A 16716-nucleotide genomic window follows, 5' to 3' on the forward strand; every position below is an offset into this window, starting at 1 on the left:
GGCGGCGGTAAAGCCGGAGTTTGCCATAAACAAACGCCTCCACGCTCTCCCCACTCTCTTGCGCGCGGCTGAACAGTTCACTGCGGCATTTGTTCTGGGTGCGCGCGTCATTGAACCGAGCCTCCAACCGGCGTGAGAAGTCTTCCCAGCCCACATCGTATCCCCCCGCCTGAGACCACCAAGTACGCGCTTCCCCTCCCAGCTGTCTGCTGACCCGCTCCGTCCAGTCTTCGGGCGCTGTGTTGTGCCGGGTTAGTTTCTCTTCACAGGCACTTAGGAATAAACACGGGTCGTCGTGGGCGTGGCCCGTGAATTCTGGGAGTGTGACAGGTCCGCTAGGGGGGCGGTGCACTAAGGCCAGGGAGCCATTCTGTCACCTACGTGCGCGTCCTTCGCACTCGACACATAGGTAAAGTCTGTCGCAGAAGTTTACAAACTCAAGTGCGTCAGCGCATGCACGGTGCCTGATAGTCCCACACTGTTGACAATGTGCTACTTCGTCATGGCGGCCCGGACACCTGTTCGCGGCGCACAGAGGGCCTGTCGGGGCTCCGAGATTGCTCTCTGCCCTTAAGTGCGGAAACTGACATGTGCAGCACTTATGAGGGTACTCACCAGCGCAGCTGTTGTTGGTGTATGGTTTTCCGCAGTGGTCGCAGGGCTCCTCCATGGCGATGGTTACGTCAGCTCCCGCGTACATGGAGTGGTTCACGGCTGTCAGACCCGGACGACGGGTCGCGGCGTCGGTGGCGGGCGCGGACAGATCCGGGAGGGAGCTCCCTTCGCTATCGTCCGAGCGGTCTTGTCCGCACGCCCTCGCCCCGCGGATGTTTGCGCGGTCGCGGTCGGTGGTGAAATGTGTTACCACGGTGATCCTCGGGCGTTCTCGCGCGCGCTCGGCGGGCGGGTGGAGGGGTGATGTCCTGGAGTCTGCGCACTGCTGGGGTGGGGGGTGCTGTGACCTTATTTTTCCAGCGGGTCCCGTTTCCCGGCGCCTGTCTGTCTAGTGCTGCGCGCCTGAAGTCCTTTGTCCCTACCCTGCGAGTTATGCCGTTTTCGCCTGCGTTTTTCACTGGTTTGCGCTGTACGTCTCTAGCAAGCTGAATTTTTTTCTGATTTGCCTAAAATTTGGTAGCCACACTAGCTGGGCGCCATTTGTCACCCTACCGGTCCCTGCTACGATGTTGCCGTTGCTGAGGGCGCCAACTAGCCTAAGTTTAGACCCTGTGGGCCAGTTCACAGGTAGAGCGGAGATCCTCGGGGTCGTGACGTCGCCACGTGGCTGGCAGGGAGCTGGATCGGTAGAGGTGGTGGTCCGGTGAGGGCGGAGCTGCTCAGTTCCCGGCAGAACTGTTCACTTGCGAGGCGCGACACACAACTTGCCTGGTCCAGGTCTGAAGCTCGACTGCCTTCATTCCGCATCGCTGCGCGTCACCCGGAGCCCGCTTCCCGCAAAAACGTCCCAAGCGCAGCAGGACTCCTCAAGCCGCGAACTACCCCCCCCCCCCACCCTGGTGAGGCGACGAGGGAACATAACGACCTGTGCGAACGAATGGAGCACTTGGAACGACGTTAGTTCATACTTCAATTTCAGAATAGGGCTTGGTCTTTTCTGCAGTTATGAGACACTGGTTCAGTGTATTCTAGAAATTTATTTTAATTTTATTGTAATATATGTTGTATTCTGATGACAGTACTGGGGTTTCTTTGCCTGTACATTTAAATAATTTTTTTTATTTGCATTTAATTTTTTTTACATGCAAATTTCATTCTTATAGTGTCAAAGTCTGGCGCACTTAGCTGAAGTTATGGCAGAAGATATTTGTAATATATTTTGTCAGGTATTTTCCAAAAGTGCTATGTTAGTTAATTTTGCAAGGATTTTTACTATATTAATATATATTTAAGTAAGGTAAGTGTTATATTTATAATACAATGGCTATAGATTTACTAAATGTTTGCAGTTGATCAAGTTTTTATGCAAATAGCATATAACAGAGTAGGTACTAAGAAAATAATGTAGATAGTTCAGTGTTGTTTGTAGGCCCAACTAAAAGCAGAAAATTGGCACAAATTAAATATTGTGTTCAAGGTTGTGTCAAACATTTCCCACCTGTCTTAGGCCTATGGTCAGTGGCGTAGCGTGCCATCTCGGCGCCTGGGGCGGGAGACCCATTTTGCCGCCCCCATTCTATAGGTGCTTAGTTAAAATTAAATTTCACATGCAATGAGGTACCTTTTATTGAAGTTAAAATAGGATGAGTGGTTTTAAAAGCGGATTCTACGGGCCTTATGAGCAGCGAAGTCAGAAATAACTTTGTCAAAATCAATATTAGCAGCCAATTCTTGTTCAATCGACAATATAGCCAAGTTTATAGTCTAGCGGAGCTCATAGTAGATCTGAGGTAATTGTGCCACTGCCCCGTTGACCCTTTAGACCCCTGGTGCGAAACTATAATTTGTGGATTTTTGGGATTTAAATTAACGGACTAATAAAACTGAAACTGGGATTTTATGTTCAGCGTGTTTCACCCAATCCCTGCCAGACCTAGAAGAAAAAAGGCGTCGACCGTTAGAAAATGATTTAACTGAGAAGGGCTTGTAAACCCATAATTTGTAATTTGCTAAATTTTTGGTATATTTATTTGCATGTTAAGGTGTGTCAATTTTTTGCTAGATTTCGCCTATGTTAATTAGTATTTACAGCGGTATCTATATTTGTATTTGTATTTGTATTAATATGTTCTTATATATTTTTAATGCCTTTTTGGTAATTATATTTAATTTTTGGAGCTCCGAAGTATATGATCAAATTATAATTTTTTCGGGGAATTGTTAAAGTATTTTTTTAGTATTATTATATAGCTATTTTTTTATAAGTAGTAATAGGGTAGGTATTTTATGATGGATGCGCCGATTTGTGATGAAACGATTTTATGATATATATATATATTTATTAAATGTTGTCATATAAATTTTGCGTCTTTTTAACTTGCTGCCTCCTCTCACTGTTCGCAACCTTATTAGTATTTTTTAAGCCTGCTATTAGTTTGGGTTTTAATATTTTTTTGGGTTTACCTGCGCTCGCGGTACGGGGCAATATAGGAGTTTTACTGTGTCCCGGTTCGCGGAAGTTGTTTGGTTTGCCCTGGGTTAAGGTCAAACTTTACAGTACAATGCGTAGTACTGAATTCAATGAGTGCGAAAGAGAGGCATCGACACGGGCCGACGCGTGAAACAAAAGATTTTGTATGAGTAATTAACATAATAAGGAGTGCCGCTCAACTCGGCTCGCGCGCGCCGGGCGGCGCGGCGTGATGCGATGTTGCCGTTCGTATGTAAACAAACAAACGTTATAAAGAGCTCTGTCAGTGATTTCGCAGTTTTTCTTTTAAATAAATATTAAAAAATAGTTGGTGCGCAAAATGTTAGATAAAAATGGAACATTATAGTGTGTCTGACACATGTAATGAATGAATCATAGATCAGATCTCAACCCGCTTCACCGGCGACCCGCCCCCGCGGGCTGCCGCCCGGGGCGGGCCGCCCCCTCCGCCCCACCTACGCTACGCCACTGCCTATGGTAAATGGAAACAATATCTTGCATACTTGGGGATATAACTGAATAATGTTAACGTCAGTTTCTGGATAATTTTACTGATTAAATTAAGTTAAAATCAAACTACAGTAAAATTATTGTTAAAAGTTAATATTCAAGAAATATAAAACAATAAGAGTTAAAAATGATAAAAAACCAAAATTTTCTTTGTTTAAAAATACATTATGGTTAACATTTTATTTTAAATAAGAAAACACAGTTCACTAAAATACTATTTCAGTCATTTGAAAAAAGTATTTAACAAACTTCTTAACTTTTTTTTTTTTGGAATGTAAAACTAAAAGAACTAGCAAAATCTCTTTTAACTGGCAAAATTTGGATTTTGAAATTAATGATGTTTCAAAATGTAATCTGTAAGAAAAAAAAATATAGGTAGCAAAAAGGTACAAGAACATTTGTTACTAAATTATATTTTTGGGATAGCTTTTTCAAAAAATAGGATGCATATTTCTTGAAATATCTGGTAAATCATAATAAGTTGCCATTGTAAACATGATGCAAGGACGCAAAGTGTGAAATAATGGACTCGACTCCAGGCCACGGCCTGTCTCTACCACCTTGCCAGCACCGAGTGCGAGTTATGAGACAGCCGTTACAGTGATTAGCATTATTTGAAACTCATGATGTACCACTTGATGCCATTTAATTCCTACAAATTTAATACTATGCAAAATAATAAAAAAATCAATGCTTCTCGGTTTAAACTATTATACATTAAATTGATTTATTGAACGATACATATGTGGAAACTGTGGAAACTTCTTCAATAGTACAACAAGGTTAAACTTTATAAAGAACATGCTCATTTTATATAACAATAATCCCTCATTTTCCCTCCACTCCCCCCCCCCCCTTCCCCCCCAAATATATCTAGAGCTGATTAATCAGGTAACAATCAACAATAGCATGTCATGACAGTGATAATGCTGAACCTACCTTAGCATAAATCCAAAGTCTACCAATCAAAAAAAAAATAGTATAAAATTAAATCTATGACAAAACAGACAAAACAACAAGATTGTTGCATCAGTTTCTTCTCAAAGGTCTGAAAGCCAGTTGTGATGAAATGTGATAGTGTACAGGTGGATCCTTGATCTGTTGTAAGAGAAAACAATGCAAACACTACTTACCGTGTCGAGTTTACATCTCGATACTAGGTATTTATGGCAGAAAAAAGTAGGAAAAATTAATGACTTCATGGAAGTTGGTCAATGAAAAGTGAAATGATGAATGTAACCTCAAGTCTGTACATTGGTATCAATAAAATATAAAATAAATATCTTTGCTTGTTTTTATTCCAGTTAGTATCAACTTTGAAAAGTAAGGAATGGTCATGTGATGTATTGTAGTGAAATTAAAAATACTATTTGACTGCAAAGTAATGAAATAAAATAAGTACGTTTGACTTTAGACATGATTAAAAAACCGGTTTGTTAAAGTTAAAGTTTTCATTCAATGTGTCATGTGTGTGAATGATTAAAGAAGTTGCAACACTAAGTGTTGTTGGTGGTTAATTGAAAGATAGTCATATGTATGTTCAAGTGAGAGGTGAGAGAAAAGTATGTAGAACTGATAATCTTACAAAGGTAGGAATACAGAACATGTACAGTAAAGAGTGTAGCAGTTTTGAGTTTTGTTATGTTGAAATAATTTAATGGTACAATGTAGAGAAAGAAGTGCGAATGTGAAAAATTGTAGTAGTACAAAAATTTAATGAATTTAATGGTAGAAATGCATGCAATATTTATGGCCATAAAGCCAGGAAAGGTAAGCAAGTGGTTTTTAATTTCTGGTTTTAAAAAGTTTAAGTGACTAGACAATAGGGCTCTGTGTGCATATTGTGTGCTGATCGATGAGAGGGGTGTTATATGTTAATTTTATGTTAAATATTTGTTTTCGCACATTAGGTGGATAGTAAAATTTATAAAATGTGTGAAAATGTCTTGTTTTACTAAATGAGGTTGGTTTTGCAATCAAAAAATCATAGCAGATTAAAGAAGAATCGAAGAAGAAATTGTAGAAAAACTTATAAACAATAAAACACAAGTGAGATTGTATTATAAAATGCAATACTATAGATGTTACATGAATGGTATAGGGTTCTAAACTAGAATAGGTAGACCTATAGTATACTTTACAATATCCAAGACATTAAAATTATAGTATTTGAAAATTTATTATTAAATTATAAAAAGGGGTATTGCAAAATATACTAAACCAGGAGGTGTAGTACATAATACGAACGCCAGCCGCCAGTGCTCCCTCTGGGTCGCACAGGCCGTAACGTCCCAACAACACTTACTCGAATTGCGTGCGCAACGAACACACCCGTGCCTGATGTGCGCCGCGATGAACAGCAAGCTGACTGAAGCGCCCGGCCGGGTGTGGCAATGCGCTGGTGTGTGATGAATGTTTAATTTTCTATTCTTTCCATAAACCAAAATAATAACAATTTTGGAGATAATAAAGTAATATAAGAATTGTATACCATTCTAGAATAATTATTGTATATCCCAAAATAAACAACTAAGTCCATAACTGGTCGTGGCTGTTTTCCCGTGCTTCACGCGTTTTGGCGGAGGTTCGCGCTAAGCTTTTTAGCCAGTTGCCTTCCGGCGCTCACCAGGGACGTTTGCTTTGCGCCCGTTGCGCAGATATCATCGCGCCAATACCAGCATTGAGGAGACATGGCGTAAGAGCATCCTAAGTAATGACTTTTCTATTCGCAATCCAGCCGCGTCACGGCGATCTACAGTAACTTTCATGTTTTAGCGTTTATTATCAAGTTAGGATTTCTAGGTTCATAGTTTATTTAACATTATTATATTTCATTTGTGTTATGTGTTTCATAATCCAGCCGCGTCACGGCAGTCATCAGTAAGAGTCACGCCTCGCAGTATATTTTTCACGTACATCTAAACGTATTTGCAATCCATCACGAACTTTGACTTATTAATATACGTAGTTGCATTCCTGTTTAAGAACTGTTGATTGTGTACTTTTGCCATTTCATATTCAATTTCAGTCATAATATAAATTTAGTTGCAACTTTTCAGTGCTGCAGTGGTTCGCAGCGACCTTAGATTTGTCAGTGCCGACCTCATGATAGAACTTCTACACGCGTTTGCCGCCTAACCTGTTCGCGCGCAACGTCGCTGTGTTAAACCGACCGTGTAGAGATGGTCTGAGACAACAGACTCAGCCAGGGTTAGACCAGCAAGTGTATCAAACCTTAATAAAGTGCAGTGTCTTTTCAGTCAGTTTCCTTTTTTTTAAGGCGTCCTGGGGGGTGGCCTGAACAGCCCAGGTAGTTCACGTGGACGACCCACTCCTGCCTGCAGCCACGAGGTGGAACCCCCTGAGATCATTTTCAATTTAATATTTATTCTAAACATAATCAGGCAGCGGGAGTGACGACAATACAAAACATGTAAAATATTGTTTGGTATCGTGTTCTACACTATAATAGGTAGAGCTGTAGTATATAATACAATCCCAAAAGTTAGTTTCATAAAGAAACATATTTGAGCAAAACAAGCATGTGAATGTTCCCCACCAAAATCCCCCATATTCCTGCACTTGTCTTGTAAGAATGTAGTGTGGTAATAACGTGGGTGCACCAAGTTAGTAACGTCATAAATATTGTTCTGGTAGCTTTATTATCTACTTCCACCTTACTTAGTTAAGAGCTGACAAACTTTTACAGTAAACACACCTAAAAAATTATTTACACAACTACTACTCCACAGCAGAATACCTAAATAAGCAATCTTAAATCCTATGTTTACACAATTAATTAGTAGTAATCAACCTAACCCTATCATGTAAAAGCTTTATCTCATCTGTATTTACCTTTATGTGTGTATATTTAGATCTATTTTTGACTGTAAAATACATACTTACAACTGCATTACTGTTTAAAAATTATCTCTATATACTTGTATCTATTGTTGTCTATATAGGCTATATTTGTACTTCTATACTGTTTTAAAACCATTAATGTATACTTAATTCCATGGAGTTAGAAATTGTCAGGAGACGGCGTGGTGTGACGTAGGTGAAGTCACTTTTTAACCCTGCCATCGCCATATTGCATATGCCCAAAAATTGCGGAAATGGTGCTTGATCACGCCTGATGATGGTTAGTAAGTAAGAATTATAATCTCCGTCGTTAAAAAACCGTCACTTTCATAAAAAAAAAAAAATTAATTTAAAACTGTTTCCACACTGCAAACACTACACTTCAACCAACATTATGGGCATTTAACCAATATGGCGCAACAATAACCTAAAAAAACGGATTCATGCAGTTAGCACGTAATCATGCAGTCATAACCACCCCCTGCTTAGTTGAACTATCATATATAAAGGCTATATTTGTACCTGTAATGCTTTTTTTTCTTCTTCTGTCTGTACTTTTTGCATATTTAAATTGTATTCTAACATGTCCTACACCATTGTGTGAAAACATTTATATGGTCAAACAGATGGATTGATGGATGCGTGTGCGTGTGCGTGTGCATGTGCATATATATATATATATATATGAAGACTGCCATGCCAAAACGTTGTAAGTGCCATTGACTAAAATGTACAGGAGAAGGAAAAATGTGATGCACTCATACTATGGCACTTACAACGTTTTGAGATTCACATAACATATTTTGCCACTTGGAGCGCCACAATCGTCACCAATTTTTAACACATGAAAAAGCATGGCACTTACAACCTATTTTTACAGGAATACACATTTCGCCCGGTTTGGCACTTACAACGTTTTGGCATGGCAGTCTTTATATATATATATATATATATTCCTAACCAACCATTAAAAGAGTAAATTAATGGTAAACTATTTGAAATGTCACAATGGTGTTTTACAGAATTATTGTAGAATGTTAGGCTGTAAAAAAAATTATTGATTCTTTGTTTTGCCTTTTTTGAGATATGTCTCTCTCCTAGATAATTATCAGGATTATCATTTTTAAATGTAGCTAATTAAATCCAACCAAATTTACTCACTATTTTCTAGTTTTTTAATTAAGCTAAACAAACCTAACCAACTAGTCACATTGACTTCACAGTACTTTTAATGAAACTAACATAATATAACCACTATCAAGACATAACTACATGAATACCTTATATTTTGACAGTTTTGTATGTGTGTATATTATATACACACAGACACACACAACAAATAGACAAAATATATAAAATAAAAATAAAGAAAAAAATATAAGTATATCCACAAACAAACACATTCATTTTTAATGGTTTTAGATAACAAATTCCTTGACAAATTTGGGTCATCACGCTCCTTATTGTTTAAGGATTTTGTTTCAGAAAGCAGCTGTCACGACGTTAGTGTTTATTACCTATATTGGATATTCTTACAGAGGGGCTTTTACATAAGTAAAATAAAATTTCAAATAGCCTACCTATACATTTTTCGAACACAAGAAACATACCTGTATTTACCCTGAAAAGTGTTTTTGAATTCCTACTGGTTTCTGAGAAATAAGCATTTATAGCTGGCAGTACAATGTGTGCATTGACAGTATGTCCATTCTCTCTTTTTCATGTGGGTCTGTGTGTTGTTTAGGAGAAATTTAGTACACATATCCCTAACTTAGCACGTCTTCAAATTGCGCTGATTCATTTAGCGCGATGTGAATTTGACTGCCCCAGTCTTGAATAGCACGTCTGTAAGTTTCTGTTAGCGCTAAAACTCAGCAGGCAAAAAAAAAATAAGTCGAGCACGACACCACTAAGTCTGTTTCAACTTCTGTAAACAACAGATGTGCCTCCCAAACAAGGGGGGAAGAGATGCGCGCGCTGGTCTGTCTACGCTATCGGCTGTTGTACAAACATCAGCTATGGCAAGTTAAATTGCGGCTATGGAGTGTAAAGGACTAAATAATTTTACGACCGCGAGTCTGCCGCCGTGCCGTACCATTGTCACCTGGCCACAAACCGGGCAGTGAACTCAGTCTAGCCAGTGGCAGGGAATTCAACGTCTGCCCATTTAACTGCCGGTAACTGTACGTACTTGATCACTCATAATGCATCGTGTTCAAGTATTTGAGACAAAACTAGAAGTATTACGGCGCGCAGATTGTCATGAAGGCCATGCTTATGTTCCTCACACTTTAGTTTTATGCAAGTCAACTGTGCGCACAATAGTACAAAATAAGGACTCTTACCAAAAGTTTATATACCTAAGTCTGATGCTGTTGGTTGTATTTGCTGAAATATATTTGACATTAGATACCGGAACAGAAATGAACAGATGATTCACGTTAAAAATGTTGTTCAATAAATGTTGCAATGAAAAAAATAATCATTGGCCTGACAGGATTGATGTGAACCAGGTGGCGATACGCGAATAAGAACTTTAATTTTTTAAAAATTAAAATGTAACTATTCAGATAGTAATATCTGTTTTACTGTCAGTAAAGGATGGTTTGGAAAGGTACGCGACGTGAGTTGAAGGTCACGTCCGGGAGGGCAAGTCAGTCAGCCGACTGATGATAAAGTACATAACCACGTATCTCCCGTTACGCGGTGTCATATTTGTCATACAAAGTGCGATGGGAGGCATATAAAGATAAATGGTGTGACATATTTAGGTAAATATGTAGTTTAGCGGTATTTGCGAAAAAAAATGTTAAAAATCCGAAAATACCTTTATTATATGCTCTTCAACTTACTCTTTTCATTAAAAGCGGCGGAGATAAGAAATTCCAAATACTTTAGGAGATATAGCATTTTTAAATTTCATCATATGTAGTTCAGCGGTATTTGCGAAAAAAATGTTAAAAATCCGAAAATACCTTTATTATATGCTCTTCAACTTCCTCTTTTCATTAAAAGCGGTGGGGATAAGAAATTCCAAATACTTTAGAAGATATTGCCGTTCTTATTTTGCTATACAAGACCTGTGTAATCATTCGACCGTAGCAATGTTTTTTTATTGCCATGTGTTTGTGAATGCCTAATTAATGAAAATGGTCTATTAGGTCAGGTCAGTTACATTATAAATACTTTGAAAAAAAGCGTACATTAAAAATAATATGAATTAATTTCAATGGTTCTTTAGTTTTAAAGTATTTATAATGTAACTGACCTGACCTAACAAACCGGGACAAAGGATGAATAGTAACAACTCACGTAAAAATTTTTTGTTACTTATTACTTGCGCAACAATATCCAAATAAGACTTTAAAATTAGAAACGTTAAAAACTCACCTAAGTTGGAGGCGGTAATTAAACACCGTTTTAAACAATAAATGAACTAAATAATCACGTATTGGTTCATTTGAATTCTGGCCTATCGCGAACAATCACGTAACATCATTATCCAATAAAAAATAGATACTCGTAAACAAGAAACAATGGTAAAAGGCCACATGAATACACTGGTATTGTGATGAAATTTAAAAATTCGATATCTCCTAAAGTATTTGGAATCTTATCTCCGCCGCTTTTAATGAAAAGAGGAAGTTGAAGAGCATATAATAAAGGTATTTTCGGATTTTGAACATTTTTTTTTCGCAAATACCGCTGAACTACATATGATGAAATTTAAAATTTTGATATCTCCTAAAGTATTTGGAATTTCTTACCTCCGCCACTTTTAATGAAAAAAGGAATTTGAAGAGCATACAATAACAGTATTTTCAGATTTTTAACATTTTTTTTCACAAATACCGCTCAACTACATATTTACCCATATTTATATTTGAGTGTTATTCAACGCATTTATATTACGAAAAGTATATTTTCCTACACTATTTTGGAACAAAACAAATAAATTAGCCTTGCTATTAATGGAAACTAATGCTTCAGAATACAAGATTTTGAATAACACGAGAAATTTTAGGAACAAATTAGTCGCGCAAAGTGAGGGATAGGTGCAAATAGAGGTATTGGATTGATTCTCAAAGTTGTAAATATGACGACAGTATTGCAATTATGAGGAAAATTTTAATTTTTCTATTTTGTTTGTTTTTGTAAATAACTGTGTTACAGAATCTTTGTTTTTTGACATTTGCATTTAAAGTAGTGTTTTGAGTCACGTAGTGTAATGAACATTTGAATGGGAGCAAAAAATTTATAATCCTGAGAATGGTCGATTACATTAGGTTAGCTGCATTAAAAATACTTCAAAACATTGTGACTGGTTGGTTATGTTAGTATCGCTACATTAAAATTAATATCAAATATTTTTAATGGTTGCTAGGAATTACATATTTAACATGTAGCTATCAATCCTGACCTAAACAACCGTCCAAATCATTTCAAAATATTTTTAATGTTGATTTACAAACCCAAAAAAATCACATTGTTTGAAATATTTTTTTTTGTGTTGGTAACATAATCAAAATCATATACACACACCAACTTACACGGGAAAGCAAAGAATGGCGGTAGCATAAATTCACAGGTATTTCAATGAAACCTATCAACAATGATTTCTAGAAATCAGAAGTAATATACAAACATTGTTTTCAGGGTTAATATAGGGGCGTCTCTAATGTTCGAAAAAGGTATTTTCGGAATTTATTTTACTTTTAAGTAAAAGCCCCTCTGTAAGAATATTACCCCTGTATCGAAAACCAAACACGAGTTGCATCGTTTATCAAATAAATATTATTTTTAAAATAAAACATTTACCCAACCCTAGTTCGAACGTTGTTACATAAATGTACACAATACTCACAGTTTCGCAATCCCAGCTTTTCTAACGGCAGAACTGACTGCTTTCACAGCTGTTTGAATGCTGTTTAGAAGCTGAGTAAGATCGCCTGTGGCAGACGGTATTTTCTTCTGTTCTGCTAGCATGAACCTCGTCAAAGTCATGCAGTTAGAATCAATAGCAGGTCCGCTGGACGTCATTATAAAGAAAACAAGTGGTTAAGTCGTTACCGAGGAAAATCTTTACGTTCTCTTATACAAGCGGCAGCCAGCCTTCAACTAACGAAAGCTTATCAAGATGTTGAGTTAAATATGTTAGAATATTCAGTAGCTAAGACGGTTTTCTTTGTGATGACGCTGGAACGTAAAAAAAAAAAAAAAAAAAAACAAGGTCGCATATAATTACAAGCAAAAATAATCCGCCTCGCCTGTTGTTTTAAACTAGTGCGAAAAAAAAATACATTTGTTTTGCGCGGGAAACTAGATATTTCAACTTCCCATGATTTGCAAAGGTGTGTCTCGTCGGCTACTGAAGCTCAATGCAGCCAGAGAACTAAGGGTTCTAGTAGTAGTTAAAAACTTTATTAACATTGTGTTAAAAGGGAGTTTCGTATAAAATATAATATAAATAATATAATTGCTAATTCTGTCCAAAAACTTTTTTGACGGGACAACATCTAATAAATCGATGAAAGACAGCTATACGCATGCGTGGCATCTCTCTTCATGCTCATTGTACGCATGCGTGGCATCTCTCTTCCACTCGATTGGAACAACCATCGATTTAACTTTTCAATCATATTTTCGTCGTTCGAATTATTAATGTTATGTAATTTAACGATCGTCCACCGATTTTCAGCACAATCGGTACGGTTATTTAAAAGTAATGTTGAATATTCAAATATGTTTTAAAACTTCCACAAAACAAAATTTATATATATATATGTTGATGAAAATTCCGATTTCGTTTTTTATACTATGTATCATTGTCCTTCTCGTATAGGTATGTAATATAAGTGATTCTGGTTTTGGTATTGACGCCGACCGCCGGTGCTCCCTCTGGTTCGCACAGGCCGTTATGTAACAACACTTACTCTTAAGTGCGCCGAACACGCCCAAGCGTGATGTCCGCCGAGTGTGTGAAAGTGCGCCGCAACGAACACCAAAGCGACGTCAGCGCCCGGCCGGGTGTGGCAATGCGCCTAATTAATTATATAATTATTTGTCAAATTAAAACAACTAAATTAATAACAATTTAAAAGAGGATTCACGTAAGGGAAATTATGTCTAATTGTTTTATAAGCATATATTTTGTAACTTGTCTTTAAGTCCAAAACTGGCCGGGTTGGTTTTACCGCGTTTCACGTGGTTAGGCGCGAGGCCGCAGGGCGGTCTCGCGCTTAGTTACCGTCTGGAGCTCGAAGGGGTCGGGCGCTCCGCGAACGTCGGGTCATCAACTCTAGCATCTCTTCAACATTTCAGCAGTAGTGTAAGTTTCGTAAATCTTTTAATCAACTCGGCGCCGACCCCAACCCAGTCGCACGATATTTCGTGCGACTCTTAATTTATTAAATTCTTCCCACAAGGGAACTTTACTTTTATACGTAAATCCATGTCCAGTTTAAGGACCGCGTAGTAGTGGTACGCAATTTTCGGCTGATTAGCCAATTAATCGTTATCGTCGTAGATCCTCCTTAATAAGTGTTGAGAATAACACTGACTAACTTTCATCTCTTAACTTTCTCCATTTTCATAGTGCAAAGTGTAACGTGTATTTTAAGTGACTAACTTTCATTTGCAAGAGACGTTTACGTGTACGTCCCCAGTTGGCGTGTCCACGTAATTTCTGAAACGTTAATATTTCGTAGCAGGCTAGACTGCAAACCATCCTGAACATAGGAACTTTCTACGTATTTACCAGCCCGCCTAGGTTGGGACAATACCAGTTTCATTTACATGCTAAACCTTTCACAGGGACGAGAGCCCACTGTTTCAGTTTGTCGATATAACTTTGCAATCTATCTTGGTCGCGCAAACCGTCACGTATAGAGATACGCGTGTCATAGCGGTCCGACAACGGACGCGGCCAGTATCGGGACGAATGAGTGTATCAATACTGAATAAAGTGCAGTGTCCTGTAACTCGTTTACCATTCATTTACAAGGCGTCCTGGGTGGCCTGAACAGCCCAGGTAATTTTCGAAACGAGACGCGCTCCTGCCTGCAGCCACGAGGCCGAACCCCCGTTAAAACCCCTGAGATATTTTACAACGCTAATAATTAATTAAAAACTAAAACAGGCAGCGGGAGTGGCGTCAGTATTATTCTGTTAGTGGAAGGGGATGTTATGTGTTAATGTTGGCAGCATTGTTTTTTTTTTGGCGACTTCCGTTGTTGTTGTGTAGGCTGCTGACACACTTCGTTTAAAATGTAGACTGTGAAGTCAATCCAATAAAACCATATATATAGTAACAGAAGTGAACGCGTATTACTGTGTTAACTCTAATAGGTTATGGGCCCAGAGCCAGTAGGCAAGTTCTGTTCAAGAGATATAGTTGGTTTTATGGAGAATATGCAGTTTTTGGTTAAGGGCTTCATGTGACTCGTGTGTATGGTTGTTATCAGTGTATGGTCTTTGCTGAAACATGTATTCAAGTATGGCGAATGCGGCAAACGTACCATTTGGGATTAGACCATTTGATGGTGTAAACTTTAGTAACTGGTTCTATCGGATGAAGTTACTGTTGGAACAGAATGGAGTATTACACATGATGACAACCGAACCTCCGACGGTAGAAGCTGATCTTAAACGATTTAAGCAAGAAGACGTCAAAGCCCGAAATCTTCTCGTCCAAGGATTGGCAGACATGTTGCCGATGATTTTGAATAAAATCACGGCAAAAGAAATTGTGGACACCCTAGCAACTACATATGAAAAACGTGGGATGAAATCCATGGTGACTGCACAGAAAGCTTGGCGTAAACTGGAATACAAGAAAAAAAAGCCTCTTCAAGAATTTTTACAGCAATTCGAGTCTGTGGCCTCGGAAGTCAAGATGGCTGGTGGAAAGATTGAGGAAGATGAAATGGTTAATCAATTGTTGGTGGCGATGCCCTCAGATTTTGATAGTGTTGTATCTGCCATGGATATATTGTATAATAAAGATAAGTCGGCTGTGAAATTTGAGTATGTGAAAAATACTCTATTAGCAGAAGAAGAGAGACTATTGAAGAAAGATGAAGGCCCACAAAACGTTTTTGCAGCATACAAGGACAATCTCATCAGTATTCACAGCATTAGCATAACAAAGGTAATTATGTTCCAGATAGAAGTTTTAATGGAAAGTGTTATTATTGCAAAGTACAGGGACACATGAAATTTAATTGTCCAAAATTGAAGAATAGGGATACTGCTGCAACTACAAATGAGGTGGAATTTTCTTTTTTGACATCGTTCGATACAGAAAGTTCGTCATGCGGGCATGTGGACAGTGAACAGTCTGCAATGAATGATGGTGAACTAACAAAAGTTATTTTTGTTATTGATAGTGGTGCAAGTTGCCATATCATTAAAAGTTGCTATCAAGAATATCTAAGTGATAGAACTGATGTGAACTTCGACATTAATGTGGCTAAGGCAGGTGAGTCATTGAAAGCTGTGAGCAATGGAAATATTTCTTGTATGTCTGAAGGAGGTGAAAACATAAAGATTAGGGATGTTTTAGTGTGTGAGAACTTGGCATTTAACTTACTTTCAGTCCGTAAGTTAGAAGAGAAAGGATGTAAAGTAAGTTTTGAAAACTCTTGTGTTAAAATTGTGTGTGGTCGTAAGGTTATGTTGGGACAAGTGTTTGGAAGATTGTATGTAGTTAAGATGCATCTCATACCAGAGCACACTAATGCAGCCATGGTGAAAGCTGTGTCAAGCAATGTGATGCATAGAAGAATGGGACATTCTTCCAAGTATCCCACTGAGTTATGTGATGTGTGCTTGAAAGGTAAACAAACTAAGATACCCTATCTGAAGGCTATACCAGAAGAACGCAAGCAAAGAGAGTACTTCAATGTGTGTCTTCTGATGTGTGTGGAAAAATATCCCCACCAACATATTGACGTCGAACCAAGTGCCTACCTAGCTCCCTACAGGCCGTTATGACGAGGCAACGCCCCTCCTGCCAGTTATGCGTGTGTGGTGCAGTGTAGCTAAGGTGGGGGGGGGGAGGTGTAGGGGCCAGTTAGGCGCAGTGGTACCAACAAGTACGACAGTACTTCCCGGCGACGAGGGTGATGTGTTTTATTTTTCAGCAGACAATTTATGTATCGCAGAAGAGAGACTGAATTTGTATATATATTTTTTTACTTTTATTTGAAGGGTCTATTTCTGATTGTGCACTGGGC

At 38.4% G+C, this 16716-nt stretch overlaps 1 protein-coding gene across 1 annotated transcript in view; it reads right to left on the minus strand.

Annotated features, from left to right (window-relative positions):
- LOC134527316 (fructose-1,6-bisphosphatase 1) overlaps positions 1–12812 on the minus strand; it is a 315913-nt gene extending 303101 nt beyond the window's left edge. Inside the window, exon 1 of the mRNA XM_063359876.1 lies at positions 12345–12812. Within this exon, the coding sequence (XP_063215946.1) occupies positions 12345–12520 (176 nt within the window). The 5' untranslated portion in view covers positions 12521–12812. The remainder of the gene's footprint in view (positions 1–12344) is intronic.
- Positions 12813–16716: the final 3904 nt, after the last annotated feature.

This window comes from Bacillus rossius, chromosome 1, assembly GCF_032445375.1.
Source record: "Bacillus rossius redtenbacheri isolate Brsri chromosome 1, Brsri_v3, whole genome shotgun sequence".
Taxonomy (NCBI): domain Eukaryota; kingdom Metazoa; phylum Arthropoda; class Insecta; order Phasmatodea; family Bacillidae; genus Bacillus; species Bacillus rossius.